The sequence below is a fragment of the Mesoplodon densirostris genome, chromosome 2 (assembly GCF_025265405.1).
Source record: "Mesoplodon densirostris isolate mMesDen1 chromosome 2, mMesDen1 primary haplotype, whole genome shotgun sequence".
NCBI lineage: Eukaryota > Metazoa > Chordata > Mammalia > Artiodactyla > Ziphiidae > Mesoplodon > Mesoplodon densirostris.
Genome location: NC_082662.1, coordinates 90,641,250 through 90,661,258, shown reverse-complemented (window position 1 = coordinate 90,661,258; position 20,009 = coordinate 90,641,250). Strand labels below are relative to the sequence as shown.

Genomic DNA, 20,009 nt, shown 5'->3' with positions numbered 1-20,009 from the left:
AATCCCATAATAACCCTTTTTTAATTCTCTAACCCTATATAGCCCTTCCCCCTTCCCTCTCCTCACTGATAACCACTAGTTTGTTCTCTATATCTGTGAGTCTGCTCCTTTTTTGTTTTATTCACTAGTCTGTTGTAGTTTTTAGATTCCACATACAAGTTATATCATACAGTATTTTTCTTTCTCTGACTTATTTCACTTAGCATAATGTCCTCCAAGTCCAACAACAGAAATTATTAAGATAGATTAGTGGTATGATTCAAAGAGGTACCAGAGATTTCAGAGTTACAACTATGTTCAAATTTTATTGTTGGTGAAATGTAACAACTAAATGTAAGACTGAGCAATACCTTGTCAATTTTACAAGTTTAGATGTTTCTTTCATTAGAAGACATATATACTAGTTGTAAAAAACTGAAACAGTATAATGTGGTTTAAAGCAAATACTGAAAGTTCCTTATGTACCTGCTCATTTGTTTTCTCAGAAATAGGTTCACACTATATATACTATTTTGTAATTTGCTTTTTTCTTTTTTAACTTAATCCTGTATCATTCTTCCCTTTATTTGAAGACCATTATGTCTAAACATGTGGGCTTAAGAGAAGAAGAAATTATGAACAAGATCATAGTGGTAAATTTGACTTTGTTGACTTTTCTTTTTCATGAAATCCATAATTGAAAATAGAATCTCTTAAAAGCAACGAAATCTTATAAAGAAGAATAATTAAGATTTTTTTTTCTTCAAATCTCATGTTTGTATTTTTTTTTCTTTGAATTTTGGTACTGTATTTTATTATATAATAGGCACAGGTTCGATACCAACAGCAGCATGAACAACAGAAAAAAGATTTAGAAATCCTCCATCAACGAAACATCCAGCAGCTACAAAATAGATTGTCTGAGTTAGAATCTGCTAATAAAGACCTCACTGAAAGGAAATACAAAGGAGACTCTACCATCAGAGAACTTAAAACAAAGCTGTCTGGTGTTGAAGAGGTATGGAACATTGGGGTTGGTCTCCCCCCCCACAATTTAAAAGCATAGTTTAATTAGGTGACTTGATTTTAATTTGTTTACTTTATTACTTGTATGGGTGGTGTTCTGGATGCTCTGCAAGGATCTCTTGTAGTTGTAGGGTAGTCAGTTCAGACAGTACGAAAAAAATTGAGAATCCAAAATCTAATAAAATGGACTATTTGAGAACAGCGCTAAGGTAAACTTGGATATTTTTAGTTGGGGCCTTGAGTAGCAGCTCTTTGGCACAGCCCTCAGATCTTTCAGTGTACTTTCAACATCAGCACAGTGTCTGTGGCTCAGGGTGCTCAGTGTTGGCAGGGCTGGTTCTTTCTTTCAGTCTACTCAACATATTAAACAACTATATGAAGTTTAGTGTCTAGAAATAATAATGCTAATAATAATAGAAATGATAATAGCTAATGCTTACTGAACACTGTTTTATGTGCTTTGCATATAAACTCATTTAATTCTTATAACAATTATTTTAAAGAAGGTACTGTTATTATCCCCATCTTACAGATGACGAAACTAAGGCACAGCAAGCTTAAATAACTTGCCCAAGTTGGCATGGCCATAAGTAGAAAAGTGAGGATTGAAATCCTTTATTTACCTGTCTCTAGTACTACCTTGTTCTTTTAGGCAACAGAGACATTTAAAATATTTTGCTATAGTGGTACTTTTGTTGATACTTTGGCAGTGATGATAGACTCCTTCCTAACATTATTATACATTATTGTCATATGAGTTATTAGAAAACATATGTAGATTTTGTTAAGTCTGTCATGTTTGACTGTAAAGATCTCCAGTGTTACTCTAGCTCACAAGACATCCATCTCCATTTCACCAGTCTGTTATGCTTAGAAACTCTAAAGCCTGACTGATTTTTTTTTTTTTTTTTTTTTGGCGGTACGCGGGCCTCTCACTGTTGTGACCTCTCCCATTGCGGAGCACAGGCTCTGGATGCACAGGCTCAGTGGCCATGGCTCACAGGCCCAGCCGCTCTGCGGCATGTGGAATCTTCCCGGACCGGGGCACCAACCTGTGTCCCCTGCATCAGCAGGCGGACTCTCAACCACTGTGCCACCAGGGAAGCCCTAAAGCCTGACTGATTTTATGTTCAGATCCTCACAGCATTCTGCCCTAACAATTATATGTCTTCAGTCCTTCTCACTACCCCCTTCACCTTTCACACCAGTTAGTAAAACATTTCAGCCTGCATAGTACATTGGAGAGTGAATACTTCATTATAATGCTACGTGGTTTCTTCTGTTGTAGCACTGACACTGGCCAGTGTATAAACAGTGTGCTTTGTTATGTTGATTTTCATATAATGTAATCAAAATATTTCTTTCAAGGTTTGCATAAGACTTGCAAATTATGAGTCCTGGGAATTTTCTTTTTTAAACTTCTGAATATTGTTACCTAATTATGTTAAATTATACCTCTTAGAGGTTAGTACCCTAAAATTAATAATTACTGCCATTTATCAGGTATTTACTATGTGCCAGGCAATATGCTAAGTAGTTTATATAAGGGTTTTTGTGAAGATGAAATTAAATAATTTATGAGGTGTTGTTTCTATTCTACAAATAAGGGAACTGAAATTTAAGGAGGTTAAGTAATTCCCAGGGTCACACAGAAGAGCCAGGATTTGTATTCTAAGTCTGCCTGATAGCAGAGTCTGTGCTTCTAAAACCACTATGGTATAATACTATAAAATTATTTTGTAAAGTTTTTCTTAAAATCGAAAACTAATTAGGAATACTACATACTGGGCTTTAGTATAGTATACTGGCAACATTTGGACTGATATTAGCTGATTGAGGTGTGATCTAGTATAGATTTTTTAAAAATTATTTTTAATATTATTTTTCATATTTTCCATTATGGTTTATTATAGGTTATTGAATATAGTTCCCTGTGATATACATTAGGACCTTGTTATTTATCTATTTTATACGTAGTAGTTTGTGTCTGCTAATCCTAAACTCCTAATTTATAGCCAGCCTGTCCCCCGGCTTCCCCTTTGGTAACTGTAAGTTTGTTTTCTATGTCTATGAGTCTGCTTCTGTTTTGTAAATATGTTCATCTGTATCATATTTTGGATTCCACATATAAGTGATATCATATAGTATTTCTTTCTCTTTCTGACTTCACTTAGTATGATAATCTTTTTAATTAACAATTATTGTCAGTTAACAATATCATGATTCCTTGGCTACCCTTGGAAACAGTTGAAGAGCTCAGGCCATATGTCACACTAATGAAATCAGAATCTCTTGGGCATGGTGCCAGGCATCAGTAGTTTTTAAAGCTTTCCAGGTGATTTCAATATGCAAACTAGATTGAGAGTCACTGCTTTGGTGGTAGAATGATAGGGCTTTCTTTTCATTTATATATTTTATGTATTTTGCAATTCTGTTATAATGAGCATTTATTACCGAAGTGATTTTTTTTTAAACTGTAAATTTCAAGACATCAGAAAATTCTTGTTACTGGTTTTCAAAAGTTCTAGTAATTTATTCATAAATAAGGATTGTTTTATTTTCCCTTGTTGTCATTTCATTAGATACTAGTGTATTTTACAATTATATTTCAGATCTACAAGTTATATGTGCCTTTAGAGAGACCTTCATTTCTTTAAAAGAATACTGGTACTAGAACTTTAAAGTTATTAAAGACTTTTTTTCTATTTTAGATATCTTAATTATAAATTACCACACCAGCCAACTTTCCTTTTTCATAATGCAACTTTTTTTTTCCTCCTCTAGGAGCTCCAGCGGGCTAAGCAAGAAGTCCTCTCTTTGCGAAGGGAGAATTCTACACTTGATGCTGAGTGCCATGAAAAAGAAAAGCATATTAATCATCTACAAACAAAAGTGGCTGTTTTAGAACAGGAAATCAAGGATAAGGATCAGCTTGTTTTAAGAACAAAAGAAGCATTTGATACAATCCAGGAACAAAAGGTCTATTTTAAAATTTTCTAAACAAATTGATGGTTTATAAATGATCTATAAATGATCACATTTATAAATGATGCTTTTCCTAAATAAACACAGACTTCCTAATTATTTGTGTTTTTAAAAATACGTGTCAGGTGGCTTTAGAAGAAAATGGTGAGAAAAATCAGGTACAACTAGGAAAACTTGAAGCTACAATAAAATCATTATCAGCTGAACTTCTTAAGGTTTGTTTTTAAAAACTTAATAGAATATTGATATTTCATTGGATTATGTAGAGATGTACATATGAAGCTCTTTTACAGGCAAATGAAATTATCAAAAAGTTGCAAGGGGATCTGAAGACCTTAATGGGTAAATTGAAACTGAAGAATACAGTAACTATTCAGCAAGAGAAACTCTTGGCTGAGAAGGAAGAAAAATTACAAAAGGAACAAAAAGAATTACAAGAGGTTGGACAGTCTCTCCGAATTAAAGAGCAAGAGGTAGTTAATATTTTATATTTTTCTGTGTGTGACTATTTGCAAAGCATAATGAATTTCCTCATGTATTTTTAAAACTTCTACTTTGTTATATCAGAGAATAGTTCTGGCTTTTTTTCCCCTAAAGAACATGACTATAATCAACAGAACTTAATAACCTATTTCAGTTTGAAAACTTAGTTATCATGACTCAGATACCTTGAGTGTTCATACGTATATATGTGTATGTGTATGTGTGTATATATGTAATTATATGTATATATTTTTCACTGCTGAGCTAATTCCTTATTTAATAGTAATTAATAGTTGTTAATAATTTAATGAATAGTAATACATTTCTTCAGTCTTTATTTTAGTCTTTATTATGCTTACTATAAGGATTAACATATTTCAGGTATGCAAATTACAAGAACAATTAGAAGCTACAGTTCAAAAACTTGAAGAAAGCAAACAGCTTTTGAAAAATAATGAGAAGTGTAAGTATTTTACCTTTTTATGTAAATGAGGTTTGTAGCTTTATTCTTAACCTGAAATTTTTATTTGAATTCATAAGTCTAGGTAAATCAAGGTATTGCTATATACAAATAATCTGCTTTAAATGTACCATCTTAATGTCTTTGCTGTAGTAAATTATATCAACTGTCCAGTAAAACAGTTACCATCATTATTAAAAAAAAAAAACCCTAGACTTCCGGGGAAGATGGCGGAAGAGTAAGACGCGGAGATCACCTTCCTCCCCACAGATACACCAGAAATACAGCTAAACGTGGAACAACTCCTACAGAACACCTACTGAACGCTGGCAGAAGACCTCAGACCTCCCAAAAGGCAAGAAACTCCCCATGTACCTGGGTAGGGCAAAGCGGAGAGATTCCCGCACAGAGGATCGGTGCCAACCAGCACTCACCAGCCCGAGAGGCTTGTCTGCTTGCCTGCTGGGGCGGGCAGCACTGGAAGCTGAGGCTCGGGCTTCGGTCAGAGCGCAGGGAGAGGACTGGGGCTGGCGGCGAGAACTCAGCCTGAAGGGGGCTAATGCGCCACAGCTAGCCGGGAGGGAGTCCGGGAAAACTCTGGAGCAGCCGAAGAGGCAAGAGACTTTTTCTTCCCTCTTGGTTTCCTGGTGCGCGAGGAGAGGGGATTAAGAGCGCTGCTTAAAGGAGCTCCACAGACGGGCACGAGCCGCGGCTGGAAGCGCGGAGCCCAAAGACGGGCGTGGGACGCTGGGGCTGCTGCTGCCGCCGCCAAGAGACCTGTGTGCGAGCGCAGGTCACTGTCCACACTGCCCTTCCGGGAGCCTGTGCAGCCCCTCATTGCCGGGGTCCCGGGATCCAGGGAAGGCTTCCCTGGGAGAATGCACAGCGCGCCTCGGGCTGGTGCAACGTCACACCGGCCTCTGCCGCTGCAGGCTCGCCCCGCACTCCGTGCCCATCCCTCCCCCCAAGCCTGAGTGAGCCAGAGTCCCCGAAGCGGCTGCTCCCTTAACCCTGTCCTGTCTGAGCGAAGAACAGATGCCCTCCAGTGACCTACACGAAGAGGCGGGGCCAAATCCAAAGCTGAGACCCGGGAGCTGTGAACAAAGAAGAGAAAGGGAAATCTCTCCCAGCAGCCTCAGAAGCAGCAGATTAAAGCTCCACAATCAACTTGATGTACCCTGCATCTGTGGAATACATGAATAGACAACAAATCATCCCAAATTGAGGAGCCAGGAGTCAGGGCTGTGCCTCTGAGGTGGGAGAGCCAACTTCAGGACACTGGTCCACAAGAGACCTCCCAGCTCCACATAATATCAAACGGCGAAAATCTTCCAGAGATCTCCATCTCAACACTAACACCCAGCTTCACTCAACGACCAATAAGCTACAGTGCTGGACACCTTATGCCAAACAACTAGCAAGACAGGAACACAACTCCACCCATTAGCAGAGAGGTGGCCTAAAATCATAAAAAGTCCGCAGACACCCCAAAACACACCACCAGACGTGGACCTGCCCACCAGAAAGACAAGATCCAGCCTCATCCACCAGAACACAGGCACTAGTCCCCTCCACCAGGAAGCCTACACAACCCACTAAACCAACCTTAGCCACTGGGGACAGACACCAAAAACAACGGGAACTACGAACCTGCAGCCTGCAAAAAGGAGACCCCAAACACAGTAACATAAGCCAAATGAGAAGACATAAAAACACACAGCAGGAGAAGGAGCAAGATAAAAACCCACCAAACCTAACAAATGAAGAGGTAATAGGCAGTCTATCTGAAAAAGAATTCAGAATAATGATAGTAAAGATGATCCAAGATTCTATTTCCCAGATCCAAAATCTTGGAAATAGAATAGACAAAACGCAAGAAACAGTTAACAAGGACCTAGAAGAAGTAAAGATGATTCAGGCATCGATTAAAAACACAATAAATGAAATGAAAAATACTCTAGATGGGATCAATAGCAGAATAACTGAGGCAGAAGAACAGATAAGTGAGGTGGAAGATAAAATAGTGGAAATAACTGCTGCAGAGCAAAATAAAAAAGAATGAAAAGAACAGAGGAGAGTCTCAGAGACCTCTGGGACAACATTAAACACACCAACATTCGAATTATAGGGGTTCCAGAAGAAGAAGAGAAAAAGGGACTGAGAAAATATTTGAAGAGATTATAGTTGAAAACTTCCCTAATATGGGAAAGGAAATAGTTAATCAAGTCCAGGAGTCACAGAGAGTCCCATACAGAATAAATCCAAGGAGAAATACGCCAAGACACATTAATCAAACTGTCAAAAATTAAACACAAAGAAATCATATTAAAAGCAGCAAGGGAAAAACAACAAATAGCACACAAGGGAATCCCCCTCAGGATAACAGCTGATCTCTCAGCAGAAACTCTACAAGCCAGAAGGGAGTGGCAGGACATAGTTAAAGTGATGAAGGAGAAAAACCTGCAACCAAGATTACTCTACCCAGCAAGGATCTCATTCAGATTTGATGGAGAAATTAAAACGTTTACAAACAAGCAAAAGCTGAGAGAGTTCAGCACCACCAAACCAGCTTTACAACAAATGCTAATGGAACTTCTCTAGGCAAGCAACACAGCAGAAGGAAAAGACGTACAATAACGAACCCAAAACAATTAAGAAAATGGGAATAGGAACATACATATCAATAATTACCTTAAATGTAAATGGACTAAATGCTCCCACCAAAAGACACAGATTGGCTGAATGGATACAAAAACAAGACCCATGCTGTCTACAAGAGACCCACTTCAGACCTAGAGACACATACAGACTGAAAGTAAGGGGATGGAAAAAGATATTCCATGCAAATGGAAACCAAAAGAAAGCTGGAGTAGTAATTCTCATTTCAGACAAAATAGACTTTAAAATAAAGGCTACTAGAAGAGACAAAGAAAGACACTACATAATGATCAAGGGATCGATCCAAGAAGAAGATATAACAATTGTAAATATTTATGCACCCAACATAGGAGCACTTCAATACATAAGGCAAATACTAACAGCCATAAAAGGAGAAATCGACAGTAACACAATCATAGTAGGGGACTTTAACACCCCACTGTCACCAATGGACAGATCATCCAAAATGAAAATAAATAAGGAAACACACGCTTTAAATGATACATTAAACAAGATGGACTTAATTGATATTTATAGGACATTCCATCCAAAAACAACAGAATACACATTTTTCTCAAGTGCTCATGGAACATTCTCCAGGATAGATCATATCTTGGGTCACAAATCAAGCCTTGGTAAATTTAAGAAAATTGAAATTGTATCAAGTATCTTTTCTGACCACAATGCTATGAGACTAGACATCAATTACAGGAAAAGATCTGTAAAAAATACAAACACATGGAGGCTAAACAATACACTACTCAATAACGAAGTGATTACTGAAGAAATCAAAGAGGAAATTAAAAAATACCTAGAAACAAATGACAATGGAGACACGACGTCCCAAAACCTATGGGATGCAGCAAAAGCAGTTCTAAGGGGAAGTTTATAGCAATACAATCCCACCTTAAGAAACAGGAAACATCTCGAGCAAACAACCTGACCCTGCACCTAAAGCAATTAGAGAAAGAAGAACAAAAAAGCCCCAAAGCTAGCAGAAGGAAAGAAATCATAAAGATCAGATCAGAAATAAATGAAAATGAAATGAAGGAAACGATAGCAAAGATCAATAAAACTAAAAGCTGGTTCTTTGAGAAGATAAACAAAATTAGCCAGACACTCAAGAAAAAAACGGAGAAGACTCAAATCAATAGAATTAGAAACGAAAAAGGAGAAGTAACAACTGACACTGCAGAAATACAAAAGATCATGAGAGATTACTACAGGCAACTCTATGCCAATAAAATGGACAACCTGGAAGAAATAGACAAATTCTTAGAAATGCACAACCTGCCAAGACTGAATCAGGAAGAAATAGAAAGTATGAACAGACCAATCACAAGCACTGAAGTTGAAACTGTGATAAAAAATCTTCCAACAAACAAAAGCCCAGGACCAGATGGCTTCACAGGCGAATTCTATCAAGCATTTAGAGAAGAGCTAACACCTATCCTTCTCAAACTCTTCGAAAATATAGCAGAGGGAGGAACACTCCCAAACTCATTCTACAAGGCCACCATCACCTTGATACCAAAACCAGACAAGGATGTCACAAAGAAAGAAAGAAAACTACAGGCCAATATCACTGATGAACATAGATGCAAAAATCCTCAACAAAATACTAGCAAACAGAATCCAACAGCACATTAAAAGGATCATACACCATGATCAAGTGGGGTTTATTCCAGGAATGCAAGGATTCTTCAATATACGCAAATCAATCAATGTGATACACCATATTAACAAATTGAAGGAGAAAACCCATATGATCATCTCAATAGATGCAGAGAAAGCTTTCGACAAAATTCAACACCCATTTATGATAAAAACCCTGCAGAAAGTAGGCATAGAGGGAACTTTCCTCAACATAATAAAGGCCATATATGACAAACCCACAGCCAGCATCATCCTCAATGGTGACAAACTGAAACCATTTCCACTAAGATCAGGAAGAAGACAAGGTTGCCCACTCTCACCACTCTTATTCAACATAGTTTTGGAATTTTTAGCCACAGCAATCAGAGAAGAAAAGGAAATAAAAGGAATCCAAATTGGAAAAGAAGAAGTAAAGCTGTCACTGTTTGCAGATGACATGATACTATACATAGAGAATCCTAAAGATGCTACCAGAAAACTACTAGAGCTAATCAATGAATTTGGTAAAGTAGCAGGAGACAAAATTAATGCACAGAAATCTCTGGCATTCCTATATACTAATGATGAAAAATCTAAAAGTGAAGTCAAGGAAACACTCCCATTTACCATTGCAACAAAAAGAAAAAAATATCTAGGAATAAACCTACCTAAGGAGACAAAAGACCTGTATGCAGAAAATTATAAGACACTGATGAAAGAAATGAAAGATGATACAAATAGATGGAGAGATGTACCATGTTCTTGGATTGGAAGAATCAACATTGTGAAAATGACTCTACTACCCAAAGCAATCTACAGATTCAACGCAATCCCTATCAAACTACCACTGGCATTTTTCACAGAACTAGAGCAAAAAATTTCACAATTTGTATGGAAACACAAAAGACCCCGAATAGCCAAAGCAATCTTGAGAACGAAAAATGGAGCTGGAGGAATCAGGCTCCCTGACTTCAGACTATACTACAAAGCTACAGTAATCAAGACAGTATGGTACTGGCACAAAAACAGAAAGATAGATCAATGGAACAGGATAGAAAGCCCAGAGATAAACCCACGGACATATGGTCACCTTATCTTTGATAAAGGAGGCAGGAATGTACAGTGGAGAAAGGACAGTCTCTTCAATAAGTGGTGCTGGGAAAACTGGACAGGGACATGTAAAAGTATGAGATTAGATCACTCCCTAACACCATACACAAAAATTAGCTCAAAATGGATTAAAGACCTAAATGTAAGGCCAGACACTATCAAACTCCTAGAGGAAAACATAGGCAGAACACTCTATGACATAAATCACAGCAAGATCCTTTTTGACCCATCTCCTAGAGAAATGGAAATAAAGACAAAAATAAACACATGGGACCTAATGAAACTTCAAAGCTTTTGCACAGCAAAGGAAACCATAAACAAGACCAAAAGACAACCCTCAGAATGGGAGAAAATATTTGCAAATGAAGCAACTGACAAAGGATTAATCTCCAAAATTTATAAACAGCTCATGCAGCTCAATAGCAAAAAAAACAAACAACCCAATCCAAAAATGGGCAGAAGACTTAAATAGGCATTTCTCCAAAGAAGATATACAGACTGCCAACAAACACATGAAAGAATGCTCAACATCATTAATCATTAGAGAAATGCAAATCAAAACTACAATGAGATATCATCTCACACCAGTCAGAATGGCCATCATCAAAAAATCTAGAAACAATAAATGCTGGAGAGGGAGTGGAAAAAAGGGAACACTCTTGCACTGCTGGTGGGAATGTGAATTGGTACAGCCACTATGGAGAACAGTATGGAGGTTCCTTAAAAAACTACAAATAGAACTACCATATGACCCAGCAATCCCACTACTGGGCATATACCCTGAGAAAACCATAATTCAAAAAGAGACATGTACCAAAATGTTCATAGCAGCCCTATTTACAATAGCCCGGAGATGGAAACTACCTAAGTGTCCATCATCGGATGAATGGATAAAGAAGATGTGGCACATATATACAATGGAATATTACTCAGCCATAAAAAGAAATGAAATTGAGCTATTTGTAATGAGGTGGATGGACCTAGAGTCTGTCATACAGAGTGAAGTAAGTCAGAAAGAGAAAGACAAATACTGTATGCTGACACATATATATGGAATTTAAGAAAAAAGTGTCATGAAGAACATAGGGGTAAGACAGGAATAAAGACACAGACCTACTAGAGCATGGACTTGAGGATATGGGGAGGGGGAAGGGTAAGCTGTGACAAAGTGAAAGAGCGGCATGGACATATATACACTACCAAATGTAAGGTAGAGAGCTAGTGGGAAGCAGCCGCATAGCACAGGGAGATCAGCTCGGTTCTTTGTGACCGCCTGGAGGGGTGGGATAGGGAGGGTGGGAGGGAGACGCAAAAGGGAGGGGATATGGGAACATATGTATATGTATAACTGATTAAATTTGTAAAATAAAAAAAATAAAAAAATATAGTGGGAAAAAAAACAAACAAACAAAAAAAAAAGGTGAAGGGTGGCAAGAACACAGACAGACACACCCTAGACATTTCACGACAGTATTTTAAGGTATGCCTTTTCTTTGGTTGATAGGGATGGAGGGACCTATTAATAAACATTTCTCCTATTTAAAAAAAAAAAAAAAAAAAAGACACTGTTGAAAGAAATTAAAGATGACACAAATAGATGGAGAGACGTACCATGTTCTTGGATTGGAAGAATCAACATTGTGAAAATGACTCTACTACCCAAAGCAATCTACAGATTCAATGCAATCCCTATCAAACTACCACTGGCATTTTTCACAGAACTAGAACAAAAAATTTCACAATTTGTGTGGAAACACAAAAGACCCTGAATAGCCAAAGCAATCTTGAGAACGAAAAATGGAGCTGGAGGAATCAGGCTCCCTGACTTCAGACTATACTACAAAGCTACAGTAATCAAGACAGTATGGTACTGGCACAAAAACAGAAAGATCAGGATAGAACAGGATAGAAAGCCCAGGGATAAACCCACGCACATATGCTCACCTTATCTTTGATAAAGGAGGCAGGAATGTACAGTGGAGAAAGGACAGTCTCTTCAATAAGTGGTGCTGGGAAAACTGGACAGGGACATGTAAAAGTATGAGATTAGATCACTCCCTAACACCATACACAAAAATAAGCTCAAAATGGATTAAAGACCTAAATGTAAGGCCAGACACTATCAAACTCTTAGAGGAATACATAGGCAGAACACTCTATGACATAAATCACAGCAAGATCTTTTTTGACCCACCTCCTAGAGAAATGGAAATAAAGACAAAAATAAACACATGGGACCTAATGAAACTTAAAAGCTTTTGCACAGCAAAGGAAACCATAAACAAGACCAAAAGACAACCCTCGGAATGGGAGAAAATATTTGCAAATGAAGCAACTGACAAAGGATTAATCTCCAAAATTTATAAACAGCTCATGCAGCTCAATAACAAAAAAACAAACAGCCCAATCCAAAAATGGGCAGAAGACCTAAATAGACATTTCTCCACAGAAGATATACAGACTGCCAACAAGCACATGAAAGGCTGCTCAACATCTTTACTCATTAGAGAAATGCAAATCAAAACTACAATGAGATATCATCTCACACCAGTCAGAATGGCCATCATCAAAAAATCTACAAACAATAACTGCTGGAGAGGGTGTGGAATAAAGGGAACACTCTTGCACTGCTGGTGGGAATGTGAATTGGTACAGCCACTATGGAGAACGGTATGGAGGTTCCTTAAAAAACTACAAATAGAACTACCATATGACCCAGCAAGCCCACTACTGGGCATATACCCTGAGAAAACCAGAATTCAAAAAGAGTCATGTACCAAGATGTTCATAGCAGCCCTATTTACAGTAGCCCAGAGATGGAAACAACCTAAGTGTCCATCATCAGATGAATGGATAAAGAAGATGTGGCACATATATACAATGGAATATTACTCAGCCATAAAAAGAAACGAAATTGAGCTATTTGTAATGAGGTGGATGGACCTAGAGTCTGTCATACAGAGTGGAGTAAGTCAGAAAGAGAAAGACAAATACTGTATGCTGACACATATATATGTAATTTAAGAAAAAAAAATGTCATGAAGAACATAGGGGTAAGACAGGAATAAAGACACAGACCTACTAGAGAATGGACTTGAGGATATGGGGAGGGGGAAGGGTAAGCTGTGACAAAGCGAAAGAGCGGCATGGACATATATACACTACCAAACGTAAGGTAGATAGCTAGTGGGAAGCCGCCGCATAGCACAAGGAGATCAGCTCAGTGCTTTGTGACCGCCTGGAGGGGTGGGATAGGGAGGGTGGGAGGGAGATGCAAAAGGGAGGGGATATGTATATGTATATGTGTAACTGATTAAAGTTGTTATAAAGCAGAAAAAAAAAAACCCTATTACATGTGTCAATAACCCAAAGTTACGTGTTGAAAATATTAACTATAATTTACTATTTAAATTCTTTACTACTACTTGTTATAATTGCTGTGTTTACCTACTGGTAATAGTATGAACTGTTTGAAACAAAAGTATGAGATCAAGCCTTTAACATCTTCTCAGTTTCTGATATTGATTATGAGAAATAAGAGTTTGAATTTTAAGTAAACTAGAAGGTATCATTGTGGAAATGAAAGCCTTTAAAGAGATCCTTGACTAGCAGAAATACGTGCTTCTGATAGTAAAAGAATAAGGAGTCCTATTTGGCAGTTTCTAAAATAAGAATATTTAATGACAAAAATTTAGGTGAACCTGTGTTGTTCTCCTGTGATATAAGGTAGTTTTAAAAACTTAAAATTAAAAAAATTTCAATATAATTTCTAAATATTTAAAATTATTAGAAAAATAATAATATTCAAAATTCTTTACCTTGTTTCTTGTTCTTTTATTTAAGTAATCACATGGTTAAATAAAGAATTAAATGAAAATCAGCTAGTGAGAAAGCAAGATGTATTGGGACCTTCAGCCACTCCATCTGTACATTCTAGTAGCAACACCATCAGAAGTGGAATTTCTCCTAACTCTAATGTGGTAAGATTTAAATTAAGATGTTGTGAGCGGTCTTAGTAAATTTTCTAAAACAAACATATTTCCAGATTTTTAGGTGCTGGTACCTAATATGACTAGAGTCCTACAATTTTTAGCACTGAAGTAGAGTTTAAGTTCCATTTGGAAGTGGGATATAAAGGTACACTTATTCTTAACAAAGAGGCTACATTTTAAGGGTACACTTCTTTGTAAGATTTTAATGGATATTGAAATCACTCAGCATTAACTAATGCCAAATGTGCTGAAAAACTGTTAACACACACACAAAGTATTTAGGAGGCCTCAGTAAGGGAGAACAGGGTATGGGCTCAGGTTTGGCACTGTAGTGGAGGAGCCTAATCTGAATTCTATTAGAAGAAAAAGAGAGAAAGAAAAACCCTATTACCAGGTTTGTCAGCTCTAGATTCTGGAAGAAACTCGTTAGAGTTTTTTAGCTCCAAGTACCTGGATCTGGCTTGGTAATATCAGCTAGGTCTAGGGATTGCTGGGAACTGACTTTGCACTCAGAGCGAGGTTTTGGGGTTCTCCTGCTGAACATAAACAATTTCACTGAGTATCAGCATCAGGCAAGGCCACTCTCTGACTGTGATGGATCAAGAGAAAAACAAGACCACTTCATAATCATGTCTGGACACAGACAAGAATATGACATTGCCAAACCACAAAAATGGGCAAGTATTCTTCTATCCTAGCTAAAGTGAGTGACTGCTGCTCATTACTAATTATAGCTTCAGCCTTAACACATTCATCCTGCCGTATTAGATAAGATTTATTCAGATACCCAGTCATATAGTGATCCCCGTTTCCTTATAGCATCCAGTCCACAGCAAAGCCCCGTGTTCTTAAACTGTTCCTTAACTCACCTAACACATGACTAAGTCCAATAAATAACTCCCTTTTAACACTGTCTTACTGAGACACCTCTCTTACTAGGTTCCACGTGGTGTGCAGTCTTCCTTGTTGCAAAGAGTGTGTACACCTCTAGATATGTTTCTGGTGGTCCTTGACTGGAGGGCATTGGCAGAGGATTTAAAATGCAAATCCATAATAGAATTTTTAATCTACTCTAGTAAATGAGATAGTACTTGATGTTTAAAGGGAAAGGATTTGTGCTAATTTGGGAAAAGGTGCAGAGTGAAGTGCCTGGTACTGAATTACGAACTTGAAAAAACTTGACAGTCTTAACCTCAATGACTGATGATAAATAGCTATGTAAAAGGTATTTTTGTCATACAGCCACTTTTGTACATGAGTGCTTATTAAGATTTGTGTTGTGATTGTCCTTTTGTAAAAACAAACTTTTCATGATGTTCGTTAATGGTGGTGTCACTATATTGAAAATTAGTGGCAGAGCAAATTATTTCTAAGAACACAAATACTGTTTTTACTCAATCTGGCAGAAAATTATTTTTATTTTATCCCGTATTGGCCTTTTGATCTATGACTACCCCTCAACCCCCTTTTCAGTAATTTGAGGCCTGGAGGGAACCAAGATGGTTCAGAGGTCTTTGTTTTACTTCAGTTCAAAGGCAGGTCCAGTGGTTTTGTTTTGTCTAAGCTTGCAAAGCCACTCTGAAAAGCCCTCTGGGCCAAAGGTATTCCAGCCTCATGATATATTATAATGAAGCAGAGTTTTGTGGTGTCACCATAAACAAAATTGGCTTCTGAGATAGTGTCCTTAACTGTTAGTTATTATAGCAGGTGCTAATGCCTCCTGGATCACCAAATACCATTTAGAACTAATTTCTCATCCTTAACCTTTTTTATGCTTTTATTTTTAGGTTGAGAGTAGACTGACTTACCCAACTTGTGGGATTGGTTATCCTGTCTCCTCTGCATTTGCATTCCAGAATACCTTTCCTCATCCTATAGCTGCCAAAAGTACCATCCACCCAGTTTCAGGACCAAAGGTAGCCAATTCTAATACCTTTAAAAAAAAAAATAGCAATTTATTTTTTAATTAAAAAAATTCTTTGATCAGTTGCTAAGTGTATTAGGTGATGTATTATATGAATATATTTCTGAATAGTGTATATGCTTAAAGGAAATATTATCTATATTATATGATTTTTTTTGAGTCACTATAATTTATAATAACCTAGATATCAGTATGTTTAAACTTTTTTTATTCCTGTTCAGCCTCTCCATTTTTATTCATTCTTCTCCTTATATCTTCTATAACTCTCAAACTTATCTAGGATTACTGACTTCATACTGCTGGCATATTAGCTGTGGTGACATTTTGGATCCCATTGTCAGAATTTAAGGGTCTGATGGGCAGGGTTATAACAAATTATAAAATGTAGTTCTGGCAACATTATCTCAAATAGCACATGCTTAGCAATCCCTCCAAACCTTGATTTATTTGCAAAGGCTTTTTTCTGCTCACTTGAGTTTTTCATCATTGTTATTACTGTCTTAGGTATATACACTATTTTCACATGTATTATAATTCTATTTTCACTGTAATTTAATCCACCCAGATGAGCCACTGATTCTGTTTTCATTCCTAACTTCAGGTCCGAATTGATTTTTTCCTAAATCATGGAGACAAACATTTTTGAAAAGAATATTTTATAAAAGGTAGAATTGAGGACTTTGAAACTGATATTATAAACTCTTTCTCAAATTAGTTTTGGGCTGCCCTAAAAATAAGTTTGCTTTGTTGCTTAGGCATGTACTTCTTTTTAGCCATAACCTTATTACTATTTGGAGCTATTGAGAATTCTCAGTGAAATGAGAATTAAGCCTGAGTTTTTATGCTTAGAATGTTATGTAAAGAGTATTTAGTTGCATTTAATTGGCTTTTCTTATATAGCTTATTGAAAATTAGATATGTGTAATCAAAGGAATACTGTTGTTTTTAAATAAATATCAGTATGCTCAAGTGTGCTTATGTCTTGGTAACAGTTTTTTCTTGAGAATTATTATCAAATTCACAATTGCTTTTTTATTTTAAATGGCTTTCCAGAAAATATATATAATGTCCAAAATGAGGACAGGAACTACTACAGATAATTGCTTAGTCGGTAGGACTAAATATGACTTATAAGATTACCTTTCTTATAGCTCTTCTGGAATCGGAGGAATCATTCTAACAATCCTGTTCTTAAATACTGACTCAAGACTTTCAGTGTCTCCTATATTATTGATCTCCATGTTCTTTTGATATGCATCCCTAACAACAACAACCAAAAAACCCTAATACTAACAAAACACTTTGAGTTTGAATCTCTGATGCATGAATATTTATTTATTTGTGAATTGAATGCATATACTACTCAATTATAATGGTTAAAAACATGGAATCTGTTGTTAGAGTTTAAATCCTGCCTCTGTCAGTATGAAGTTGGACAAGCCAGTAACAAACAAAAAACAATATCCAACTGTTGTTTTTCAGTTTCTCCATTTGTAAAGTGGAGCAATAATTGTATCTATCTTACTGGATTATTGTAAGTGTTAAAGTGAGCTGCTGCATTTGCTTAGAATAGTGCCTGGTACATAAGTGCTTCAATAATGTTATCTGTTATTATTAATAGTAAAATGTATTCCAAAATAGAAATTAAAGAATGAGATTAAAAAATGTGTATAAATCAAAGTTAAAAGATTTTCTTCTCATACCCCAATGGACGGTTGTAATCACTGCCTGCTATGGAAACCACTAATCTAGGTAGTCTTGTGCTAGCAGCTATGGTGATTAAAACATGTTCTTTTTAGTTGCGGTAAAAAATAAATAAATAAATAAAAATTTATTTAATGACATTGAATCTCTGATATACCTAATTTCTTAAAATGTTACTGTCAAGATTTAGTACATTCAAGTAGTTTAACTGTGAGGATGTAGAATAACATGAGTTAAATTAAGAAAGAAATAAAATCATGCTGAAGGAAATACATAGGAGTGAGTGTTTTAAAAGATTGTGCCATGCTGACAAATAGAAAGATCACTTGATACTTTTAAAGCAAAATAGGCAAAATAACTTGTTTCTTCACTTTTATTTTTGAAGAGAGTAATCTCTAAGGATTCATTCATTTGGTATATATTTAATGATGGACTCTGTGGGACATTTGACTGACTAAGGGACCCAAAGGAGACCTTTTTTTTTTTTTTTTTTTTTTTTTTTTGCGGTACATGGGCCTCTCACTGCTGTGGCCTCTCCCGCCGTGGAGCATAGGCTCCGGACGCGCAGGCCCAGCGGCCATGGCTCACGTGCCCAGCCGCTGTGTGGCACGTGGGATCCTCCCGGACTGGGGCACAAACCCGCGTCCCCTGCATCGGCAGGCGGGCTCTCAACCACTGCGCCACCAGGGAAGCCCCATTTGGTATATATTTAATGAATGTCTGCTATGGCTAGACATTGTTCTAATTGCAAGAGATATAACAATGAACAAGACAAAGTACAGTTTGTGGTGAAACACATTATGATGGTAAACTGTAGTATCTTTCAGACTAACCTGTTATTAAAGAGGAGATGTTATTTGATGTCAAAGAAAGTACTTGTGACAGACTCTCTTAAAAACTTTAGAATATCTGATTCTGATTCTTTTTGTATGGCATAAATTCACAAAGTCAAACATGATCAGATTTCATCTTGGAGATTATGAAGTAGGTGAGGGATTTTCTGCAGTAAGAAATGAACTGAGATCAGATGATTGATTAATTTTTGATAGTGTTTAGCCCGCAGTGTGTATTCAGACAAATTTTATCTAGAGATAGCATTTCTCAGTTTGATTAACCATCTCATTCCACAGATGGTTCTAAATTAATTTTTATTTCTTTTGTATTAGCTATTTTAAAAATAGATTAAAATATATGAGCATGGGAAGCTCCCAAATATTTAAGAGGATGTATTGGCTAAATGTACCTCCTGTGGTCCCTAGTCCCCTCCTCAGAGAAAAAATCTTGGGAGTTTTTTGTGAGATATTCGAAAAATACTTAAAATATATACAAGGATATATGTATATGTCTGTATGTTTGTATACATGAGTGTTGGTATAGATAAGCATAAATAGTACATGCCCACTGTTCTATACCTTGCTTTTTTCGTTTAACAGTATTATCATGGTACAGGTCCATTTTCATGTATTAGAATGTAAGTTTTTCTTTGTTTGTTTGTTTTTAATAACTTAGAAGTATTCCAGTATACGGATGTATGATAATTTAATAGTGCTCTGTTAATGGATGATTAAGTTGTTTTCAATCTAGATAGTCATACATGTTTCAGCAGTTATCTTTGTATATACTTCTTTGTGTCTTTGTACAAATAGATTTGTAGAATAAATTCTTTTTTTAATTAATTTTTATTGGAGTATAGTTGCTTTACAATGCTGTGTTAGTTTCTGCTGTGCAGCAAAGTAAATCAATTGTATGTATACATATATCCACTTGTTTTTTAGATTTCCTTCCCATTTAGGTCACTACAGAGCATTGAGCAGAGTACCCTTTGCTATACAGTAGGTTCTCATTAGTTATCTATTTTATACATAATACTACATATGTGTCAATTGCAATCTCCCAGTTCATCCCACCCCCTCTTCCCCACTTGGTAACCATAAGTTTGTTCTCTACATCTGTGACTCTATTTCTGCTTTGCAAATAAGCTCATCTGTACCATTTTTCTAGATTTCACATATAAGGGATATTATACGATATTTGTTTTTCTCTTTCTGACTGA

At 36.6% G+C, this 20,009-nt stretch overlaps 1 protein-coding gene across 3 annotated transcripts in view; it reads left to right on the top strand.

Moving 5' to 3' along the window:
* SASS6 (SAS-6 centriolar assembly protein) overlaps positions 1-20,009 on the top strand; it is a 61,988-nt gene that overhangs the window by 25,505 nt on the left and 16,474 nt on the right. Inside the window, exons 8-15 of one of the 3 annotated variants that reach the window (XM_060090188.1) lie at positions 806-997; positions 3,790-3,984; positions 4,116-4,205; positions 4,284-4,463; positions 4,855-4,936; positions 14,180-14,316; positions 16,116-16,244; positions 17,404-17,511. In XM_060090188.1, the coding sequence (XP_059946171.1) occupies positions 806-997; positions 3,790-3,984; positions 4,116-4,205; positions 4,284-4,463; positions 4,855-4,936; positions 14,180-14,316; positions 16,116-16,244; positions 17,404-17,454 (1,056 nt within the window). In that variant the 3' untranslated portion in view covers positions 17,455-17,511. Of the gene's footprint in view, positions 1-805; positions 998-3,789; positions 3,985-4,115; positions 4,206-4,283; positions 4,464-4,854; positions 4,937-14,179; positions 14,317-16,115; positions 16,245-16,853; positions 16,975-17,403; positions 17,512-20,009 lie in introns of those variants that run through there. The other 2 variants (XM_060090189.1, XM_060090187.1) reach the window with 2 other exon arrangements.